Source organism: Pantherophis guttatus, chromosome 10, assembly GCF_059756535.1.
Source record: "Pantherophis guttatus breed Tessera chromosome 10, ASM5975653v1, whole genome shotgun sequence".
Lineage (NCBI taxonomy): Eukaryota > Metazoa > Chordata > Lepidosauria > Squamata > Colubridae > Pantherophis > Pantherophis guttatus.
In genome coordinates, this window is record NC_142072.1 from 28,093,792 (window position 1) to 28,117,006 (window position 23,215).

At 47.4% G+C, this 23,215-nt stretch overlaps 1 protein-coding gene and 1 long non-coding RNA gene across 8 annotated transcripts; one reads left to right on the forward strand and one right to left on the reverse strand.

Annotated features, from left to right (window-relative positions):
• Positions 1-514: 514 nt before the first annotated feature.
• AZIN2 (antizyme inhibitor 2) lies at positions 515-15,398 on the reverse strand. Of its 7 annotated transcripts, none has more exons than XM_087876887.1 (10): positions 15,205-15,398; positions 14,964-15,080; positions 12,130-12,303; positions 10,366-10,534; positions 7,358-7,492; positions 6,725-6,890; positions 5,091-5,253; positions 3,760-3,872; positions 1,739-1,953; positions 515-872 (listed from the first exon to the last, which is right to left on the reverse strand). In XM_087876887.1, exons 4-10 carry the CDS (start codon positions 10,530-10,532, stop codon positions 728-730), a joined length of 1,104 nt encoding a protein of 367 aa, XP_087733013.1. In that variant the 5' UTR covers positions 10,533-10,534; positions 12,130-12,303; positions 14,964-15,080; positions 15,205-15,398; the 3' UTR covers positions 515-727. The 7 variants fall into 7 exon arrangements, with proteins under 7 accessions (XP_087733013.1, XP_034269128.1, XP_034269131.1 ...); XM_034413237.3 differs by having other exon boundaries at positions 10,366-10,538; XM_034413240.3 differs by lacking the exon at positions 12,130-12,303.
• Positions 15,399-15,443: 45 nt separating this feature from the next.
• LOC148112437 (uncharacterized) lies at positions 15,444-18,574 on the forward strand. The gene is made up of 2 exons (XR_015729532.1): positions 15,444-15,610; positions 18,175-18,574. It is a non-coding gene; the product is annotated as an uncharacterized LOC148112437 (long non-coding RNA).
• The last annotated feature ends 4,641 nt before the right edge of the window (positions 18,575-23,215 follow it).

Consider the following 23,215-nt stretch of genomic DNA (forward strand, 5'->3'; position numbering starts at 1 on the left):
TTAGGGGGAAACAGGGTAGTTGTGTTAAGCCCTGCTAACCTTTAGATGACCCTAAGTGTTAACTTCAACTGTTTTGGAGGGAAACTTAGAACATTCATATTTGGGTGGGCTTTTTCAAGTATTATGATTGGTTGAGGCCCTGTGGGCCCAGAGTATAATTTTTTTAAAAAAATTTGATTTATATGCCGCCCTTCTCCGGAGACTCAGGGCGGCTTACAATGCGTTAAGCAATAGCCTTCATCCTTTTGTATATTTATACAAAGTCATCTTATTGCCCCCACAACTGGGTCCTCAACTTACCTACCTTAGAAAGGATGGAAGGCTGAGTCAACCTTGAATTTGCCTGTTGTTCAGCAGTTCCAGTTGAGTCAATAAATGCTGTTGTATCTATGCTGCCTGTTCTTGCCTACCGCAGCCCACAACATAATACTTCCCATCTTGCATGGCTGCAGAGGGCTTCAAATCCCTCTGCCAGCTTTGCCCCCAGTATGCCCCTACGAACACCAAGACCAGCTAGGAGGAACAGGATTTATGTTGCATACTTAAAAACCACACTGCTTGGAAAGGAAGAAGAAGAAGGAGGAGGAGAAACCAGACTTCAGGGCAGAATATGCAAGAGGCAGGCCGGCCATTGACAAAAAAGAGGAAGAGGTGAGGCAGAAGAGGACAAGGCAGGGCTCTGCTGGGAGGGGTCCACCCCCCCCTTGTGATGAAGGGCTGGCACAGCTTACATGATGCTTGCTGGAGTGAAGACGGGGGCAACACACAGAGTGTCCGTGATCTCCCAGCCACAGGAGAGGGGGGCACACGTGCTCTCCCGCTCCTCTTCTTCCGGATACAGTGATTTCCCCTGGAGGAGCTGGACGGCTTCCCTGCAGGAGAAAGGAGCCAACGGGGGTGAGATCTCCAGCTGTGAGGGGGCTGAGTTTAGAGACCCTGCTCTGCGGAAAGTGGCGGAGGCCTGACCTCTCCTTGAAGCCTTAGATGACCCTCCCAAAGGGGTGTAGTCGGGCGGGTGAGATTCTTGTAACAGAGGGGACAAACAAGAAAGCTCTTGCTCGAGACTCTTCACAAAAGCCTTTCTAGTTGCTTACACCTGACATCAACTCAGCACCTGGAAGTGGGCCAAGTGGTCATGGGGCCAGGGGACCCTTCCCACCCTGGGACTCAACAGGCGTTGAAAATATCAGGTTGCAGCAGTCTCGGCCTAAGAGGTGGATCAGATCAGAGACGGACTCTAGAACTCCATTTTACTGGGACAGGAACAGAACCCTGCTTGGTGGTTTTGGTTTGTTTGTTTCCCTTCTCCTCTCCTCTCCTCTCCTCTCCTCTCCTCCCCCTTCAGGGAGTTGGCATGGAGGAAAGCCAGCCGGAGCCTCTTCCTGATGCTTTCTCTCCCGTTGGACTCCATGCAGGCTTCTGCGCCTGTTGCGTACACGGCTTCTCTATCTGGTTTCTCCCAGCCATCCCTTGGGCTCCCTGCAAGTAGCCTGTAATTCTTCTGTATTTTTTCAACAACAGGGGAGTGATTCTACTATTGCAAGAATGCTCTCATTATTTCAGCATTCTGTGCGATCGCCCTGTGTAACAAAAGTGGCTCTAGCCATTTCAGGGCCAGAGCAAGATCCAGGCCAGGGTTTTCTGGTCCCTGGAGGCTTCTATTTCATAATTGGCAGCTTTGTGGGGTGGAAATGCAGGTCCTCCTCCCCCTTTCCTTCCACTCTGAAAACCGTCTTACCAGGCCACTCTGGACATAGCGTAGTAAATTGGCGTTGACGGAGATCCCTGGAAAGAGGAGGGAGCCAGCACAGTGTGGGCCCCCATGTTCTCAAAGATCAGCCAGTCCCCGACCTGCAGCTCAGGCAGTTCCAGGCCATCTGCAATTCGGTCCAACCCATCCCCAGTTGGTCCCCAGAAGCTGCTGTTGTGCAAAGGGAGATCTGGTGGGGGTTTCTGCAAAGACGAGAAAAGAACTGTAACCAGCCAGATCTTCTGGGATCCTCACAGCTACACTTCAAGATGATCTTTAAGATGACTTTCTCAAGACTGCATAGCGGTGGTGGCGAACCTTTTACTCACCGAGTACCGAACTGGTACACGCTTCGCATGCGTGCTCTCTGTGCTAATGCGCGGCTCCTCCCCTGTGTGCTGCATGCGCAACTACACTATCTGCGCATGCGTGCAGTTTTTGTGTGGCTCCCCCATGCACAATCGCACCATCTGTGCAAGCACGTGGTTTTGCCCATGCAATGCATGGGCATGAATGCTGTCTACACATGTGCTGCATGCAAGTACATGTGCAAGAGAGCTCCAAAGACCAGCTGGGTTCCCTGAATTGTGCACATGCGCACTAGAGGCCCAAACATCAGCTGGGGGGAGCGTGCATGTGCAGCTGCAAGTGAGTTGGGCGACAGCTCGCGTGCCTGGAAAGAGGACTCTGTGTGCACCTTGGGCACGCGTGTCATAGATTCGCCATCACAGCTGTATAGCAATGATTTAGAGATAGTCCTCGATTTACGACCACAACTGAGTCCAGAATTTCCAGTACTGAGCAAGATCGTTGTTAAGTAAGCTTTGTAAAATCTTTCTTGCCACAGTTATAAAGTGAATCACCGCATCTCTTGTTAAGTGAATCCGGCTTCTCCCATTGTCTTTGCTTCTCAGAAGGTCGCAAAAGGGGATCACGTGACCCCGGGATACTGCGACCGTCATAAATAGGAGTCAGTTGCCAAAGATCTGAATTTTGATCACATGATCACGTGCTGCAGTGGTTGTAAGTGTGAAAAACAGTTGTCACTTTTTTCAGTACCATTGCAACTTTGAATGGTTACTAAACGAATAGTTGTAAGTCAAGGACTATTGTATTCTGAGACATTTTATAAATTCTCAGAATCCTAAATCCTATTTGCAGAAATTTTATATATTCTTAGATATTCAGAATGTCTATGGCAGACAATTTTCAGTATTGTAACGTTAGCTACTATCCCTTTGGATGCCAATCAAGGCAGAGCCTTCCAAAATAGAGTTCAGATTCCAGGGGGATCCCCGCTCATTTTATCCCCACAAGCGCAACTTGAAGAAAGAGAGAGGGCCCAAAGTCACCCGCTGACTTCCATGGTTGTGAGTGGAACTGAACCGACGCCTCTTTGATCCCAGCCCCACATCCTCCCCAGAACACCGGGCTGGACAGTGGGGAAATCCTCTGCTGATCGCCACCGGTTTGCTGCCCACACATACGTGGTGCATGCCAGATGTGTGCCATGTGCGTGCATGTGCAGTGCGTCCCAGATGTACACTGCGTGCACACCCATGCACAGTCCACACCAATGCGCACTTGGATTTCCTGCTTTTTAAAAAACTTTTTAAAGCATAACTACCGGAGAACCGGTACTTAAAAATGCTTTAAAAGTAAAAAAAAAAAAGTTCCGAAGATCAGCTGAGCGATGCGCAATCATCAGAACCTTTTTTTTATTTTTTAAATAAGGCTGGCTTCCTTATGTGACCTGCACTGTACCGAAAGCACAGGCCACTGACCTGCTGGCACACAGTCAGAAGAGAGAAGGAAATGGGGTGTCACTCAAAGCCCAGAAGGGGGAAGCCACCGCCACCACTGGGGAAGGCAAGACACAGGGAGGGAGAGCATCCAAGCGGGAGGGAACCGGACTGCAGGTCCTTCTCTGGTGCTTTGGCACTCGGGCTCCCCTTCGCTGAGAAGAGGAGGGATTTCTGTCCCTTGCTGAGTCGTGGACCTCTCCTTACCTTAGGCAGGATGGGGATGGGGCAGATGTTGCTGAAGATGACCGAGCCAAGAGAGCCGTAGACGCCATCGTTAATATGGTAGACAAAGCTCTTCTTGCCCTCAGCGTCTTCCTCTGAGGAGACCAAACGGCAGGCACAGTCAGGGAGGCCTTGGGAGATGGAGGATGGGAAGCCCCCAGCCTGGTTTGTTCTGCAAGATTGGTGGGTGGCTTCATCTTGAGCTGCAGGCCCTCCCACTTGTGGGAACCTGGACATCCAGCCCTCCCACCCTGTGGGGAGGAGGATTGAATGTCAGGGTGCCAATTCAGAATTGCACTTCCCTGCCCAGCCAGAATTGGGCAACCATTTGGGTGGATGTGGGGAGGTTGCTATGCTCCAAAGGAGAGAAGCAGCAGCCCCTCCATTACAAGACCTTGCACAAATGCCTTTTTGGCATCAATTGTACCCAGGGTCATTTCTTCCTCCGCTGGGATTATTGTTCTCCACATGGAACTGACTTGGAAGCTGCAGCTGATCCAGAATGTAGTTGAGCTGGTAGTTACAGACATGCAAAAGTGCCCATGCCTGGCTTTAGCCTAAGCCAGATCAAGTGGGCACTGGGCTAGGGTGCCAATTTGGCCCCTCCTTTCCAAAACAAAGGCCACAAGAAAAACGTTTAAAGTAGGTAAAACGCACAGGTTATATGCAGCCCACTTGGCTCCTATGAATTCGGCCTGCACCCACCAGAGCCAGCACATTCCCACTCTCTCCTGTCAAGCAGGGCCGTGGAGCGTGGCACCTCTGTCACGGTGCCTGGTCAGTGAAGCAGTTTATGCCCCATATTTGGATAATCCCCGTCCTGTTGTCCCTTTTGAAAGGCCGTGGGTGTTGGGCCAGGGCGCTCAGTGAATCCGACGTTGAGCGACGGTCAAGAGGTGTTTTGGGGAAATGAACTCAATCGCTACGTTCTGTTCTGAGGTTGATGGTTTCATGATTTTTAAACTTGATTTGTTTTGAATTGGGCCACTTAATTGAATAAATAAATAAAATAAACTCTAGGTTTGCAAAGCAGCTCCTGGTAGGGCTGAGTTTCCGTTGGGTTTAGAATGGGATGGATGGAGAGGCTTCTTGATTCCCAGCTGGTCATTTCCAGCCAGGCTCCAAGAGAGGCAAAGCTAGGCAGTCCAAGGAAGGACAGGTGTGGCCCCGGGTCAAATTAGGGGCAGCGTGTCCATCCAGGATGTGGCTTGTTTCTCCTAGCCTTGGGTATTCTATGCCCCCAGTTGCTGGCTGTAAACCAGGATGGAGGGTCCCTGGGAGGGAGAAAGCCCACCTGGGCACTCTGAACCTACCGTCTGAGCCCAGCTGATCCAGAGGAACTTCCTTCTTGGCAATGATGTTAACCACCAAGGTAAAGGCCGAATGCACATAGTAGCGCCCCAGCTCGGCAAGGATCTCAACCCCACAGCCTTCAGGGAAGTAGAGGTCCAAGGCAGAGTTGATCACAGCTGCTGTCTGGAAGAGTCCGGTGGGTGGGTGGGAGGGAGAAGAGAGGAAACCTCACCATTATACACATGGGCACCCAAAGTCCTGCTTGGACTTTGCAGCTGTTGGGAAAAGAGGCAGCTGGGGCCAGAAGGGCTGCAGACAGTCAGACACCTTTTGGTTGGTTGGTTTTCATAGCAGCATATAGCAAGTAACCTGGGAGGAGACAAGTACCTAAATAGGATGTCGGTCTGGCACAAAGCATGGAAGCCCTTCCATGCACTGCAAGGACCTAGTGATTAGTCCCTTCCTTCCTTCCTTCCTTCCTTCCTTCCTTCCTTCCTTCCTTCCTTCCTTCCTTCCTTCCTTCCTTCCTTCCTTCCTTCCTTCCTTCCTTCCTCCCTCCCTCCCTCCCTCCCTCCCTCCCTCCTTCCTCTACCCACCCACCCACTCTATCTATCTACCTACCTACCTACCTACCTACCTATTTCTGATCTAATCTTGCCCTCTCCCAGCCCACTGTTGATTCTTAAAGAGAAACATTCACCCAATAACTCTGCAAAGGATCTCATCCCATTTCAAATAGTCCTGATCATGGCTGAGAGTCTTAGTATGGCAGGAACTGGGCCTGGCTGGTCTAGTGAAGAGAAGGACCAGGGGAGACAGGATAGCAGTCTTCCAATATTGGAGGGGCTGCCACAGAGAGGAAGGAGTCAAGCTATTTTCCAAGGCACCTGAAGGCCAGACAAGGAATAATGGATGGAAACTGATCCAGGAGAGATTCAACCTGGAAATAAGGAGAAATTTTCTGACAGTGAGAACAATCAACCCATGGAACAGAAGTTGCCTTCGGAAGTTATGGGAGCTTCATCACTGGAGGCTTTCAAGAAGAGACTGGACTGCCATCTGTCAGGAACGGTGTAGGGTCTCCTGCTTGGGCGGGGGGCTGGACTAGACGACCTCCAAGGTCCCTTCCAACTCTGTTAATCTGTATTTATTTATAACTGAGCCAAGCCTGCAGGCTGAGCAGCACAGCAGAAAACCCCTTGGAAGTAAAGTTTAGCCTGAGAGGCTCACTGGAGATCCCGATAGAACCCTGGTTGTGCCGGAAGACAGCGCCACCTATGGGATGTGTTTAGTGACTGAAACAACATCAATCACCTGCAAGACAGAAAACTGATGCAGAGCAAATCTGGGCCTCTTGGAAGAATTGTGTCAATGCTGGGTATGAATGTTTGTAGAATTGCTGGAAGGTTCTCAAACCTCTGGACTGCAGAGGAAGTGAGAAGCAACAAGCAGATATTTGAGTGTGCCACCTACTTGAGCCACGCCCTTCAGCGAATATTTTGATTTTTTTTCCACACACCATTCAATTCTTGACTCAACAGAAATTAGAGTGTGGCCGCCCACATCAAGGGCCCAGGGTATTCCTGGCCGGCTGAGAGGTCTTTGGAGCCCTCAATGTGCTCCCAAAGCAAGATTCAAGCCTGAGGACTCCTACCTCTTCAAAGTGCCTCCTAGACTCTTCAGCACTGGGAAGTCCTCCTCCAATGTCCAGGAGATGTATCTTGTAGCCTAGCTCTGCACCCATTTCCACGACCAGGCGAGCGTCTGCTATGGATTGGGCGAAGATCTGAGGGTCAATGCAGCTGCTTCCAATGTGAAAGCTAGAACGGAAAGCAGATGAATTACCTGTGAACACTTATATCTAGAAGACTTACTCAGTGAATTCGTGGGGCGCACTGCTAAAACTGCCCTCTGCCTGACTGGGAGCAACTTCTATGGGTCACCACCCAGATATTGCTTGCTCCCAGGTAATTCGGGTCCCCACCCCAGTCTCATCCATGGTTTTCTTTCTTTGGTCAGAGAAAAGCACTATGGAACACTGTCCTCCCATGTCTCCTCCTGAGTATTCCACTCTATATGCCCACACAAAGGCTTCACGGTGGGTGCTGTTAGGTGTTTCTGGGTGCTGCCCTGGGCTCAGTCTTTTAAGCAGGTATTGCTAGCCCAACGACCCAAGGCACCGAGACCTCCAGCAAAAGGTGAAGGAAGAGGGACCACTAAGAAAGTGCACAGAGGAGGGACCAGGGAGAGTTGGCAACTGGCACGAGAAAATGATCTCTGCCCCTACCTGATGCCTACCACCTCGATGTTCATCTGCTTGGCAATCTCGAGGAGATGTCGGCAGGTTTTAAGGGTGGCACCAAATTTCACACTCAGATGATTGGCACATCTGGAGTCATCAGTGGCCAGCTGCAGAATCATTCTGGGGAATGGGAAGAACAGGTTTCTTTGGTTACAGTTAACAACTGTGCTTTACCTTCTATTTTCATGATGCAACTATGCATCCTGAGGTCATTGTGCACGTATGCAAATGACACGGATAAGGTCATTTTTAAATGATGCACACAATCTCTCCCTCTCTCATGCAAACAAATAAACACTGTCAGCCCTCCGAGGCAATCAAACTAGGAAACCAAAGTCATGCAAGCTGATATTATGTTTATTATCAGGTTATAGTCACAGAATCTTAATGCGCTCTTCCTCCTCCCTCCTTATCTTCTTGAGATCTAGGGAGGGTCTTCTCTGAGATGCTGCCTCAGACTACAATTCTGCCCTGGACTCAGATGTCTTTTATCTGACCGTTGTCTTGGCTGCGGCTCTTCCTCCTGTCCCGCAAGGTCATTCCTCCTGCTCATTACACACATAACTTTTCTTCAACTACTGTTTATTGCAAAAGAATCTGACTGTTGGCTGGATTTGCGGAACGCGCTAAAACCAGGGAGGTCCTGGGGGTAACATTCAATATTTTAAGAGCAAGAAAATGGTTGCTGTGGAACCAGTCAGGACGTCTTTCGTTTATTGAAGAGCAGTAGAAGTGGTGAGGTTGCTTCGTTCCACCCAAAGGACTCACAAATGAACAGACTCTTAAGACAGCCTGTTCCACTGCTGAGCAGCTCTTCCTCTTAGGAGAATTCCACCCCATTGTCCAACTGACATTTCTTTCCTCGTAATTTGAGAGGTTGTTTCTTGTCTTCTCCAGCAACTCTGAAAATTCAGAGAGCAGGCAGGAGAAGTTGCTGCAGGTCTGGCAGGACCCTGGAAGGGGGCTTTTTCTCCTGTACCTCCCCACCCCCACCCCACCCTCTGGAATCTCATTACACACACACGAACACAAGATCTTAAAGACCTTTTGCCATCAAGCTGGGGCCCTAATGGTGTGGATAAGCCTGTTTATCAGTTACCTTAATTGAGATGATTATTAGTGCTGTTGTGGGTTGGTTTTTCAACAGCTATCTATGTTATTTATTATGTTATTCATGGTTTTAATTCTGATTTTCATGGCCCAAAGTCATGTACTCAAGATGGGCAGCCATATCAATTTAAACAATAAATACTGTAAAATTCTTCCATGTATTCTTCCATGTGACAATTTGTCAAAAATTTGAAGGCAGATATATCTATTTCCAAAGGTGCTTTTTCAAGAGGCAACTGGACTTTCTGGTTTTTCTTTGAAGACGTGTCATTTCTCATCCAAGAAGCTTCTTCAACTCTAGCTGGATGGTGGGGAATGGAAGAATTCATACTTCCATTATGCTTCTATAGCAGTGATGGCAAACCTTTTCGGCACCAAGTGCCCAAACTGGAATGCACGCTGGCCAGAGAGAGGGCGTAGGTTCATCAACACGATTCTATAGTATAAATCCTTCCATTCTGCACCATCCAGTCAGAGCTGAAGAAGCTTCTTGGGTGAGAAGTGAAACATCTTCAAAGAAAAACCAGAAAGTCCAGTTGCCTCTTGAAAAAAGCACCTTTGGGACAACCATGACCTGGATGACTGAGAATCTCCATAGACATACCTACTTCCACTTTTTTTCTCTAGGCTAGCCATGCCTCTTTTCTCCAATCGCTCCTATTAGATTCTTTATCACCTTGGTTGCTTAACCCAAAAAACGAATCCAGTCAACTGAAGTTCCTAGTAACAACCATCTCCAGATGGGCACTGAAATTTTATTATCATCACACACTTACCAGTAACTTAGCTGGTTAAAGCCTTGAAGCTACATTCACATTATAATGCTAAATTGGATTAGTTTTAATGTTGCTTAGTATTTTTCTGGTTTGGTGTGTTTTGCAAATCCAGCTTTAGTTTACTGTTGATGGAAAGCATGTGTGAACCTTGAATGGGTAATTCAGTAATGAAGTTACACATGTGCAAACCCAGCCAGAAAATATCTCTTCTGATTTAATTCTGAATTTTATTCACTGATTTAATTTGCTGATGAATGTGCACCTTTCCAAGTTGTGCTGAGGTGACCTGCTGGTCCATCAATTGGTCAACCACATTTAATGTTGTTAATGTTATCAGCCCAAATTATGGTGGTTTAGTGCATGGTGCTGCCCCCAGAATACAGGCTGAGCTACCCCTGGACCCTGGAAAGCCAGTTTGCAAATGCAGAATCTTCCCAGCACTTCCTCATCGATCCCAACTTGAGCAGGAGACAATGGGATTCCAGAGAGGAAACAAGTACGGGGAAGAATGAATTGCTGCATATTTGTAATCGTTCACACTATATCAAAAGACAGAGGAAGAAAATTGAGTTTGTACTGTGAGAATTTCAAAATATGGTATGGGTTCTCCTGCTTGAGCAAGGGGCTGGACTAGAAGACCTCCAAGGTCCCTTCCAGCTCTATTCTAATCTAATCAAATACCTGGTTGTGTTGACACATGATACACCCCCCCCTGTGGCTAACTAAACCCTGGTTTAGTTAATTAATCCAGTTACCTATATTCAGTGGCAAAGATGGCCTAATGCCCTAAGACAGTAACTAATCTTTCCATTTGGGGCTTCAGTGCTCCTGGCTCTATCTAATTCCCTGTACCTTTTCCACTGCTTTTCCTTGAACTGAACAGAAAATGAAACACATTTTGAAGAGACTATTTGTAGAACGCTCCCAGCTTCTTTAAAGCCAGCCAGGAGGAATAAAGCCTCTTCTCTCCTACCAGAAACTCTTTCTAGGAGGCCTACAGCTCTTGAGGTCTTCTTGTTTGGTACCCAGTTATGACTGACAAGACTTCTCCCCCGTTTTTTGCAGCTGCCTGTTCCTGAACAATGTGCACAGATGCCGCTGGCCTACCTGGCGGACGGGTACCTCCGCGCTACTTTCCCAAGCTCCACTTCATTGTCAAAAGTCATCAGCTGCACCCCTTGGCTGGCCGCATATCGGATCAGGGAGACCTGCTTGCAGGCGCCGGCACAGATGACCCTCTCCGGTGGAACTCCAGCACTCTTCACCAGGGCCATCTCTGTCTGGGGGGTGACAACCAGAGAAGGTAAAGGGACTTGGTCCCCTAAACCTGGGGCAGGGGGTGATGGGGCCATACCAAGGCCAGGCACTGACCCCCAAACTCCTGCATCCTGTGAAACCCCACTGGAGAGAGGCAATTGTCAAGGATTCAAGTCACCCTGCCTGATATGCTAACCTTAAGGGGCCAAAGGTCCAGAAAGCCAATGGTGGGCTTGAGAGCCAAACGCCCATGGGACTTTGTTTTTCTTTCTTGTTGTTCTCACTGCACGTGTTTCCTTGTGGGAAGTCCCTTGGCTTGCTCAGCTCTATTACCCACCCAAATGGGGCTAGCATGGGCACTTAATAAATGGGGCAGCTGTTACTCACTTAACTACCATGATAAAAAGGTCAAAAGATCAGGCACGGCTCACTTGAAACCACCACCTTGCTCAGCAATGGAAAGTCTGATCCCAGTTGCAGTCATAAGTCGAGGAATATCTGTAATGCCTTCCAGTCAGGGTCACTTTGCAGGTAGAAACTGGTCCCTCCTTGTTTATGAGGAGCCTCTTCCCCAATCAGCAGATCTGATAATACTAATTGAATTGATTGAATTCAGTCTGTCTAATATCTGTGTATATTTACCCATGCAGTATGACTGAAATATTATTGATTATCCTTGTTATCTTCTCTATTCCTTCTCTTACTGGAATTATGATTATGATTATTCTGCTGCTTTGCATGTACACTAAGAGCTTCTGCACCAGAGACGAATTGTTTGTGTGTGTAATCACACTTCGCCAATTCAATTCAACTTCCATCTTAATTACCATCAGGGTTTTTTCTGCCTTCCGAGGCCTTTCTTGGCACACTGATCTTTCAACCCTTTTAAAAAAAATATTACATACATCTCACTGATGCGTATTGATCCTGAGCCTTTTCTTAAAGGAAACATTTCAGGCATAGTTTGCAAAACCTTTGAGTTTGCCATTAAGTGAATCACATGAATCCAGCTGCCCCGTTTACTTTGTCATCAGGTGATCCTGGGGCCCTGCGGCCATCATGAATACATGCTGGCTGCCAAGCACCCAAGGTCTGATCTTGTGACTGTGAGGACGCTGTGAGAATTGTAAGTGGGAGGACTGGGTCTGCTCTATATGTTACATGTTTCAGCGCTGTTGTAATCTCGAACAGTTGCTAAATGAATGGTTATAAACCGAGGACTGGCAGCAGCCAGCCTGTCTTATCAAGATCCCTGGCAGGATGAGACTAACGTTCACATCTGCTTTTCTTTCCGTGTACATAAGTGTTGATCCGGTGCAAGAGAGCTCCACAACTCTGGGGGGTCCTGCCTGGGCTGGAAAGGGCAACGGCACCCTCTCTCCTTTTCTGTGGGGCACCCAGAGGACGTCCAAAGGGGCTTCTTTTGAAAAGGCAACTGAACTTCCTTTGTTTTTCCTTGAAGACATTTCGCTTCTCAAACAGGAAGCTTCTTCAGTCGGGGTTCCTGGGTTCGTGTGGTTCAGTGTGACTGCAACGCTGCCTCTGGGCCTTCTTGCCTGCACCCTGCAGAGCCCCCCCCCCGCCCCCATGTCTCCAGGGACCATCCCACCCCACCTTGTTGGCGCAGCTGAATCCGGCCCCCAGCCCTGCCAGCATCTGCACCACGCCCCTGCTGCTGTTGCACTTCAAGGGGTAGACGGGCTTGACCCGTGGCAGGGCCTTGAGGAGACGCACGTGCTTCTTCACCACATCCTCGAGATTTGCCACAAAAAAGGCTTCTCGGCTACCCTGGAGAGGAAGAAGCACAATCAGCACCAATGCACACTGATCTCTTTTGCACCCAGCTCTCCCGGGCCCTCCCCACCTCCATAAAGATTGGAGTCGTGGTACTTCCCTTCAGACACCATATCCCCCATGTCCCCGGCCAGCTCCAGAAGGATGTTAGTTTGGTCATCATGGCCTGTCTTAGGAGTCTCACAAGTTAGTTGCAAACACAAGCAGAAGACTGTCCTTCCACTTTTGGGAGGGGGGGGGGGTTTCACTAACTTTGGCTGCACAGATTCTACAATGGAAGAGCTGAATTCTGTGCACATTGTGGAGTCTTATCAAAGGATAAGATTCCAAATGGCTCAGGCACACTTGCCAATGGGCAGTCCCCATCCTGGAATGATATACATCTCTCCCCCCCCCCACACACACACTCCCTCCATCCTCAGTGCCTGGAAAGCCAACTGCCTTGGTCCTCACCGTCTGGGCAACCTTGAGGAGGAGGCTCTCCAGGAGATCCCTAGTGGTGAAGCCCTCCTCCACCATCATGACATCCGATTCATCCAGGTACCTGGTCATTGTTACCACCAAAGGAGGATCTTTCTTTGAAAGCCTCCGTCAGTAGGGGGGATAGTTTTTAAGTATGCAACACACTGTGGAGGGAAAGAGACAACATCAGGAAGCTCCTTCTCGACCATCTGCGATGGCAAACAGCTACTTCACAGCAGTGGTTCTTCTGCCAGGTGCTGGATGGTTTAAGCAGGAAGATTAGAAAAGGTTCCCCTTCCTGAACCTGGCAGGAGATCACCAAGGCTCCTGGATCTCTTTCTCCAACCTACCTGATGCACAGGATGGCAAAATATTTCAGGTTGGAAAAGGTGTCCATAAAGTCTGAAGATCTATTGGCCAACTATTATGCTGAGGGTTTTTGAAAGCTTATACCTTTTAATAAAATTAGTTACCGGTAGTTGGAAAAGGTGCCAGCAGGCTCCCAATCAACATTGTACAGGTAAGGACCTTTCAGTGACTACTCTGATGCCTGGGTGCAGACTGTGATTTTACTAGTGCAGCAGATGAGGCTGACCTGAAACTAGGTCAGTGTACTTGCAGCATCTGTTCTGCTTTTACGTCCTCTGATCAAGTCCAGATGGTGACAACTTTGCCTTGCTTGCTGAAATGCAAAATGCCAGCGTGCTGCTTTCTCCCACACCTATAAAGAGGATAAATGTGGCCGAACGCTTTGCACATTGCCTGCCCTTTTGTTTAACGTAGCTTTCTTAAGTTGGATGGCAGGGTCAACAACGAGCCCCATTGGCCCACTAAAGTCAGTCACTTTGCTCCAGAAGCTTCTTAGAAGAAGATAATGGGGTGGGGGAAAGTTTGTAATTGCACACAAAAGGAGTGATTTTGCAGAAAGCAACATCCCAGGTTTGTCCTCAGATATAAGTGCTTCATCTCTAACCCTGTGCCCTCTGATAGCCATTGGGTAAATGCACAACCCTTCCCATGGCACCCAACCATGGCCATCTTGCAGCCTTTGGGACACAGTAATTGCCGATTAGCAGCCTTCTGTTGTTTATGATTAATGTGTGTAAAATAAAGGGTTGTGGAAAAACTTGGATCGAGGCAGAACTCTTGGCGAAGTGATAAATTGTGAGGGTAACTTAGAATGTGACTCTGGAGTAAGAATGCCCATGCTCCTGGCATCTGATGTGTGTGTGTGTGTGTGTGTGTCCCTATTTTTTACTGATGAACTATTGGACAGGAATAGATCTGCCTTACTCATGAAAGCCAGCTGGGTGGCTTTGGGCCAGTCGCTCACTCTCAGACCAACCTACCTCAGAGGGTTGTTGTTGTGGGGAAAGTGGGAGGAGGAAGGAGTGTTGGATATATTTGCCATCTTGACTTATTTGTAAAAAATAATAAAGACGGGATACAAATAAAATAAAATAAAAAATAGAAATAAATGGTCACCCAAGTGAAGGTTCAGAAAACATTCTAGAAGCAAGGACGTTGGTTCTGACTTCCTGGTTTTTGCTCCAGCAGATACAAAAAGGGAGAAAGAAAAATCGGTGCCCTGTTTGTTTCATGTCTTGGGAAGCATCGAAGGAACCCCTGACGGGGAGAGGAGCTGCCTAAATTGAGGGGAGAATTTGGGATTGCATGACCAGGAAGGGATTCCGCAGAGAGAAAGGGCCCCCTGAGACTGAGCATCATCTCATCAAGCCTCAGTTCATTCGGAGGACAAATCCTGTTCCCAGCCCAGCCCTTAGTCATTTGTGGAAATTCCCATTCCATCCATCCGCTCTCCCACCCATACCAAGCCTGGAAGAAGAAAACTTAGTAGGGATTTAAATGGGATAACCAATTGGATAAAAGTTGTCTGAGAAAGTGCATGTTTGTATTTGTTTGTGTGCATCTTTACTGTCCTTTTAATACTGATGATATTTCTTTTTAAAAAGTGAGCTTTTGTGAGATTCTTTCCAGTGCAGGCCTCAATTTGCCTCCCTGGCCAGTCTCTCTTGCGTATCCCCCCACATGTCAGACAGAGAAGGTGGGGTGTTAACCCATATTAAAGCATTTCATGGGTCAGGGAAGCACATGCTGGGGGAGGGTAGGATGCTTCCCCTTCCCCTCCCTGTCCCCCCACTAGTCCTTGCCGGGGGGGGCGGGGGGCTCACCGTCCCGAAGCCTTCCTCCTTCCCAGGTGGCTAGGTGTAATGCCAGGGGGGTTCTCCGGTGAACTCTGAGCTTCTGCAACACCCCGAGGCGCAGTTGCTGCTGGGGATCCGAGGTCTCTGCAGAGGGGCAGACGGGAGACGGGCAGGAGGATCAGAACCCTGCAAGTTCCTTCTCCCCTAATCCACAGCCCAAGCCTTCCCTCAGGCCTACTCCTCGGCCTCTCTCCTCCCTTCCACCCACCTTAAAAAGCATTTAAACGGATTTTGCCCATGGGTCTCCCAAGAGTAAATATAGGCTTCGGCAGTGGCTCCTCCTCCTCCTCCTCCTCCAAAGCCTACACCATGCAAAGCAGCACCAGCTAATCTTCAGCTCTGGGTAGATGCTGGTCCCTTATACATTGCCGCCCCTCCCCCCCCCCGCATCTCTGCTCACAAGAGTCACCATGGTGACCAAGCCCAGCAATCCAATTGGCTGAGGGGGAAGAAACAAAGCACGAGTGATGGAGAGATGCTGAACTGATGGTCCAGGGGCTGGAAAGGGAGAGGCCACAGTGGCTTCCGGCTGATGTGGGGAGGACTTCCTTGGGGGTGGAAGTGGGTCCCCAAATGTGTTGCCCTCTGCCAGGAGAAGCAGTTGCAGATCAGAGGTATTCCTGAGGAAGAGGACTTATTTATTTATTTATTGGTTTGATTTATATGCCGTCCTTCTCCAGAGACTCAGGGTGGCTTACAATGCATTAAGCAATAGCCTTCATACTTTTGTATATACCTGCTTAGTAGGGCTTTCAGCCCCCCCCCCCAAGCGGTGTTCTTTTTTATACAAAGTCAGCTTATTGCCCGCACAATCCGGGTCCTCATTTTACCTATCTCAGAAGGATGGAAGGCTGAGTCAACCTTGCGCCTGGTGAGATTTAAACTTGCAGTAATTGCAGGCAGCTGGTGCTACGTAAGAGCACTTTAGTCTGCTGCACCACCAAGGTTCCTATTTACAGTCAGCTGGACAACTGCCACCCTCCTGGCACAGGATATGTCCAGACAAAGAGTTTAAGGGCTTTTTATACATATCTGCATTCCGTTACACAGGCATATTAAAATGGAATTTTTTATGTGGATTTTATATGGCCACTTTCTCTTTCTTACTACTTATATGCCTTTTTCGCCTTCTACCTACAGTAATGTCAGGTTCTGCACAAGCATGTTTTCAAAAGGAAAAAGCCATTGTTATGTAAGGTGGTTGAGTGCAGCTCAGAATCTGATAAATCCCAATGAGTCTCTGAAGACGAGGCCACTGATATTCAGCTTTATTATTGATCAAGATTAAAGCCGGGCATTTTATTTTAATCACCCGCTCTTTTAAACAGAGCAGGCAGAGAGAGAAAAAGCAAAAGCTGCGTGCAAAAACTTCTTCTCAAACTTCTTATAGTTTACACAGCTTGCACAGATCGTCAGAGTGTTAGAAACATAATTTCATATCCATTTGTTCATGCAAACCTCATGATTTTCTCAACACTCTGAAACAAAGGACCTCAGAAAGGAGGAAAAGAATAGATTTTCTGGCTTATAGGCCAAAGTTTTGTAAGGGGGTGCTAACTCACATTAGGTTGCTGAGAATATACATTTTAAGTTACTTTGCTAGGCTACTCGGCAATTAGACTGGAAGCTTTTTATCTTTGAAGTTGACACATTAGGTTACAATGGAGCTTCTCTCAGCAGCAATAACAAAAGCTGAGTTAGGTTACACTCTGTGTATGCTCTAATGCCTTCATTTAAAAGAGAAGAAAAAAGCAACAAAACCTAAACGCTTTGCTTTCACTTCAGAAGGACCCAGGCCAGCAGTACAGTGGAAAAGAGGAATTTTACAAACTGCTCTTCCTAGTTGTCTTCTTGTGTTGACCAGTTGTCAACACAAGAAGACAGAACCCTTTACCTAGGCACAGACCCACACCCATGTCCACAACTGGATTCTGCTGGGCAGAGGCCCCTGTGATTAAGGAATCAGCCGCAGCTGGCCTTCCTCTCCCAGGCACTCTGGCCATCCTCAGAAGCAACCTTGCCAAGAGTAGTGAGGCAAGGCTCATGGAGATGCAAAGATTTACTTAAGGTTTGGGGATCCCTTCAGAAGCAGATTTCCCCATTTGGCTCTTTTACTACCAGGGAAAACCACCATGCTTCTCCCCAATCATGTCTGCCACTTTGATTTTATATATAGTGAGAGTGATATCACTGGAGAACAAAAATTTTGCTTCCTGAACAGTTTTGTGTGTGTGTTACTGATTTTTGGCTGCTAATCATGAAAATAACCTGCAATTGTAACCTGGATTTCTAGGTGAGACAGCTCCCTGGGAGAAAGGCCTGGCAGCCCCCTGCAAGCCAAATGTTTGGGGGATCGAGAGGAGGCTTTGGCACAGAGGGCAAGTGCCACCTGTCCTGGAGATAAAAATAAAATAAAATAAATCTAGCAGGTTCCTAAACGGAGGAAAAACATTCCAGTCCAAAACCTGAACTGTTGCAAGTCAGAACAGTTTATTTGTCTGCAGATAATCTACAATCTTTCTATGCTAGTGGTTCTATGCGTCTCTTCACTTCTACTGCATTTCACCCAGAACCTCTCTCAACCCTGAAGCTGGCCTAACTGTGGCCATTTTCTTTTCTGTAGCTTTCCTCTAAGGAGGTTTCTCTGGGCATTGCTTCAGGGCTGACACAGCCTGGAGCTAAGGGGCAGGGAAGGGATGTAGATAACTGGGGGCTTGTAGCCAAAATAAAATTCTTTCCCCTGGGAACCAAGGACGTTCATGCAGGTGTTTGAGAGGTGGGGACTGATGTCACCTAGCAACTGGACTATATGCTGATTGGACCATGTGATCGGTGACTTTGGGGGTGGGGGAGTGACAAAGTTTTACTTTTAATTGGGTGTAAAGCCAGCGGGAACTTAGAGTCGATTTTCCACCAAGTTTGTGCCAATATGATATATCCCAATAAAATGTTCTTTGAGGAATATGCCTGCCTCGGAGTTCTCATTGTTGGAGATGTACCGTATTAGATGCACCTTTCCCCCCCAAAAAAGAAGGTGAAGATCTGGGTGCATCTTATACACCAAATGTAGTCCTGCCCACCCGCTGGCCCCCACCCTTTATCTGAGTGGGGGCCTTCGTTTATCCCACCTTTTTTCCCAGGCGCTAAACACCGCACTCTCTTCTCCAATTTTTCCCAGGCAGCAACTCTGCAAAGAGGCACAGATGAAGAGGCACCGAGTGGCCAAAGTTGGGGTGGCATTTAGACTCCCCTTCCCATGCTCCTTAACCAGCACATCAGAGGGCTCTCTTGGACTGACTTCATTGGAACCATTGTCTGCCATGGCGAAGTCTAAGGAGATGGAAACGGGAGTTGCTCTCTGAGGCTCAGCTCAGCTACGGGATGGCTGATTTGCACCCTCAGCCTCCTCCTCCCTCCCTCCTAGGCTGGATACCTGGTGGATTGTTCAACCTTCCTATGTTTCCTGTTATTTTATTGCTTTGTCTAGGCAAATTTATAATTTGCACCAAGTCTGACAGTTATTGGTCAGATTAGGAATGAGGGTGATAATAATAAAAATAATCTACATGCATAAATAATACTCAGAGTAGCCATGTTCTAAGCCTGGACAGGCTTTCTGTTCCCATTAATTTGTTTCATATATCTCAACTGGACAATACAAAGTCATAGGAAATCAGGTGGTTGTATAAAAAGCACACCTGCCAGGACAGACCGGCTCTAAGGCAGCAGTTCTCAAACTCTAGCAATGACCCTCAAAGGGAAAATAGTATAGCCTTTATTGTCATTGTACATCATATATACAACAAAATTGGTTTTAGCCTCACTGGTGCAATGCATGCCAAAAAATACAAACAACATAAATAGTATAAAGAATAATCCCTATACAAGTAATTAGTGGGGGGGGGGAGAGAAAAAGAAAGAAAAAGAAAAACTAATCATATGTTCCTGCCTGTGCATGGAGTGATTGTGGTTGTGTTTAAGAGTCTGACAGCTCAAGGATAGAAACTAATTTTAAACCTATTTGTTTGGCTGGCTATGCTTCGATGTCTTCTGCCCGATGGTAGAAGTGCGAAGAGACATTGACCAGGGTGTGAATCATCTCTGAGTATCTTCCTTAGTCTGCTGAAACAATGAGACCTGGCGAGGTCATCCAGTGGTGTGAAGAGGGCAACCGATGGTTTCTTGTGCCGAATTGATCACTCTCTGTAATGCCTTCCTGTCCGCAGCAGTTTAACCAGGGTACCATACAGTAATGCAGTAGGCGAGGACACTTTCTATCGTGGACCAATAGAAAGAGGTCATCAGCCGTTGTTGTTCCACCTGAATTTTTCGCAGGACTCTAAGGAAATGAAGTCTCTGTTGGGCCTTCACAATCACCAGGGAGTGTGGTTTTTCCAGGTGAGATCTTGACTAATAAGCACTCCCAAGAATTTAAAAGAGGAAACCCTCTCCAGACAGCCCCCCTCGATATACAGTGGGGCAGGTTCCTCTCTGTGCTTTCGGAGTCCAGCACCATCTCCTTTGTCTTACTAGTGTTTAGATGTAAGTTGTTTTTTGAGCACCATGCAGATACTTCTGGACTTCATCCCTGGATGCTGATTCGTCCCCTCCAGTTATGAGACCCAGCAGCGTTGTGTCGTCTGCAAACTTTATTGTGATGTTGGATGGATCAGAGGATATGCAGTCATGTGTATACAGCGAGTACAGGTAGGGGCTGAGCACACAGCCCTGAGGAGAGCCTGTGCTGAGCTTCAGGGTGGAAGATGTAAAGGAACCAATCCTTACTCTTTGTGGACGATCCGTCAGGAAGTCTTTAATCCAGTCACAAGTGAGGGGAGGGCAATTCAGGCCAGTCAGTTTTTCAATAAGAATGCTTGGTAAGATGGCATTAAAGGCCGAGCTATAGTCTATAAAAAGCATTCTGACATAATTCCCAGATTTCTCAAGGTGGCTCAGTGCAATATGTAGAGCAGTGGCGATGGCATCCCCTGTTGACCTGTTGCTTCTATAAGCAAACTGGTGTTGATCGAAATTTGCTGGAAGACAGGACCTGAGGTGTTGTCTCTCAAAGCACTTCATCACTATAGAGGTCAGTGCAATGGGTCTCTATAGTCAGTCAGACTGTTTATGGCTGCTTTCTTCCGAACTGGGGTAATTGTGGCTGCTTTCAAGCATGATGGGACTCTAGCCTGTTGCAGGGAGATGTTAAAAATCCTTGTCAGGACCCTTGTTAAGTTGGTCAGCACAGGTTTTGACCACTTTCCCCAGCACCCTGTCTGGATCTGCAGCTTTATGGTGATTTATGGCCTTCAGCACAGCTCTCACTTGATGTTCATGCAAGGTGAGCGGCTGGAGGTTAGAGGGCTTTTGGGCTAGAGCCACGGAGACAGGTCTTTGGACCTCAAAGCGGGAAAAGAAGCTATTTAGCTCCTTTACCAGCAGGGCATCAGCATTGGCTATTTTTTTCATATTGCCCTTATAGTTGGTTAGGTGTTGTAGCCCCTGCCACACCTGCCTTGAGTTATTATCTTCCAAATGCTTTTCTACCTTTTGTTTGTATTTCTCTTTAGCTGCCTTAATGCCTCTCCTCAAGTTTGCCCTGGCCTTGTTGTATTCGTACCTGTAACTGTATTAGGGATTCGAACAGCCGAACTGCCAACCTTTCTGATTGACAAGCTCAGCGTCTTAGCCACTGATCGCCATTTGCAAACTTCCCAGCCACCTTCCAACAAGCAATGAATGGGGAAAGCTGGATTCGCATAGTGACCATGTAGAAAGGCACCATCCCAGAAGAATAAAATATTTTGGGAAATATTAAAAAGGCAGAATATTATATTTCCCTAAAGGAGAAATGGAGAAACATGCTTTCAAAGACAGAAAGCAGACTCAGTCTTTCTTAATAGCCCCCAGCAGAGATTTTGTGACCATTAAGAAAGATTCCTATTCAGAAACCAGCCCCATTCCTGCCCCAAGCAGAAACTGAGGAAGCCAGCTTTTAGAAATGCAGATTTGGTAATCTAATTGTAAGGTCCCACTTAAGTCACCAGAATGCCAAAGAGAGAGACTCAAGCCGAGGCTTGCAAAAAAACAGATTTTATTTATGGCCAAAAACATAATACTGGGTGGAACTATATCCAGAACATACAGATACAATGCATGCGAGGAGATAGCCACCCCTTGGGGAAGGTATGGCGTCCTTTTATACCCTCAGAGACGTCAGCTTAGTACCCAGCTCTGGCCTCCCAATCCAGGCCCGTGCATTCCTTGTTGCCCTGCAAGGGGGAATAGAAACTTCCCAATTAGTCATCTTGAGCATTTCTTTGTTTACTCAATTGGCCTCTTAGGCCCCCTGGCCCTGGAAAGTAGGAGTCTATCCAGATCAACATAAATTAGGACTGAGGTGTAAATTATCCCTTGGAGATACCTACCATGCTCTTAGATGGCACAAGAAAAAAACAGGGAGAAGATTGATATGGGTTCAGGTCAAATGGCAGGGACATGTTTGACAAATACCAGATACATTACAGGCCTAATAACAGAATATGTTTGTTACAGGAGATACAAATATAAAGGCATAATGTATGTGATACAAATACAAAGGCATATGTGTATTACAGGAACCTAATGGTTACAGAATCTAGTATACCAGTATATCATATCCTAGTATTATTTATTATATCCTTATTATTGTTTCCCTTCACTTTTTAAATATTGTAAGCTACACAGCCTTTTTTTAGAGCTGGTTGGCTTTACATTCCAGTACTGTGTATTATCCACCTATCGAGTCTTTCCCTGGTAACTCTGATGAGCAGATGTTTGATGGTGTTAAAGGTCTTATCTTATGGGATGTTCCAAGCTGTTCCAGGAAAGCTGCCTTTTGCAACTGACGGAGGGGAATTTTATCAATTGTAAAGGTGTCCAGGCACCTTCCCAGTGGTGGGTTTCAAAAATTTTTACTGCCGGTTCTGTGGGTGTGGCTTGGCGGGCATGGCAGGGGAAGATTACTGCAAAATCCCCATTTCCTCCCAATCAGACTTGGGAGGCAGAGAATAGATAGGGGCGGGGCCAGTCAGAATTTGGTTCTACCGGTTCTCTGAAGTACTCAAAATTTCTGCTACTGGTTCTCCGGAACTGGTCAGAACCTGCTGAAACCCACCTCTGACTTTACTTTACTTTTACTTTTACTTCTGTTTGATTTGTATACCACACTTCTCCCGAAGGACTCAGGGCGGTGAACAGCCAACAATAAAATACATACATATAAAATTTAAAAGGCAGAAATAAAATCGAATTAAATAGTTTGGCCCAGACAGATTAAAACCCCAATCAATTTAAAACCAATTTAGACTTTAAGTATTACAGATATTAAAAACGTTAAAATATTAAAATTGTTTAAAAGAGGGAGAAAATTAGGCCAGGTCCGCCTGATGAAATAAAAAGGTCTTCACAGCGTGGCGGAAGGTGCGCAGATCTGGGATCCTCCATATCTCCGGGGGGAGCTCGTTCCAGATGGTAGGTGCCCCCACAGAGAAGGCTCTCCCCCTGGGGGCCGCCAGTCGACACTGTTTGGCCGACGGCACCCGGAGGAGCCCCTCTCTATGAGCGCGTACCGGCCGGTGGGAGGCTATTGGTGGTAGTAGGCGGTCCCGCAAGTACTGCTCCAGATGTTTCACCATTCCACCCAAGGTATCGGGTGGATTCTACTTACCTTTACTACCAGTTTGCAGCGGGGCCGCGTGTGCGTGCTTGCTTTGCTCGCTCATGTGCGCGCTCTTCTGTGCATGCACAGAAGCTTCTGCACATGTGCAGGAGCATTTTGATGATGTCGAAGTCGGCGGGCAGAGCCTCCCGCCGGTTTTACTACTAGTTCTATAGAACCGGTGCAAACCGGGGGCAACCCACCACTGCAAGGTACCAACTACTGTTGCTATCTTTGCTTTCTTATAGTTTGTTGCACAGTCAGCCAGGTGTTTAGTCTGGATTATTAGTAATAGTTTCCTCAACCATATAATTGCAGAAATAACATCCAAGGCCCTGGTAGAATTGTGTGCAATTGTTCTGCTTGAGCCATCTCCTAACTGGCTGCAATCAGAGACTGTGAGGGAGGCTGATTCAGGCAGAATGTCCCTATGCCCCTAGAAAGCACCACCTGCATTTTCTACTCAACTCTCTGGCGGAGACGACCCTCTGAAAGTTTATCATTCATTTTCCAATGTCTC

Coding starts and splice junctions, on each gene's coding strand:
- AZIN2 (XM_087876885.1), bottom strand. CDS start 12,861: ATGACCAGGTACCTGGATGAATCGGATGTCATGATGGTGGAGGAGGGC. Junction 10,539..12,129: donor GATTCAGCTGCGCCAACAAG/GTGGGGTGGGAT, acceptor GTCACCCCCCAG/ACAGAGATGGCCCTGGTGAA. Junction 5,254..6,724: donor CTAGGAGGCACTTTGAAGAG/GTAGGAGTCCTC, acceptor GGACTCTTCCAG/ACAGCAGCTGTGATCAACTC.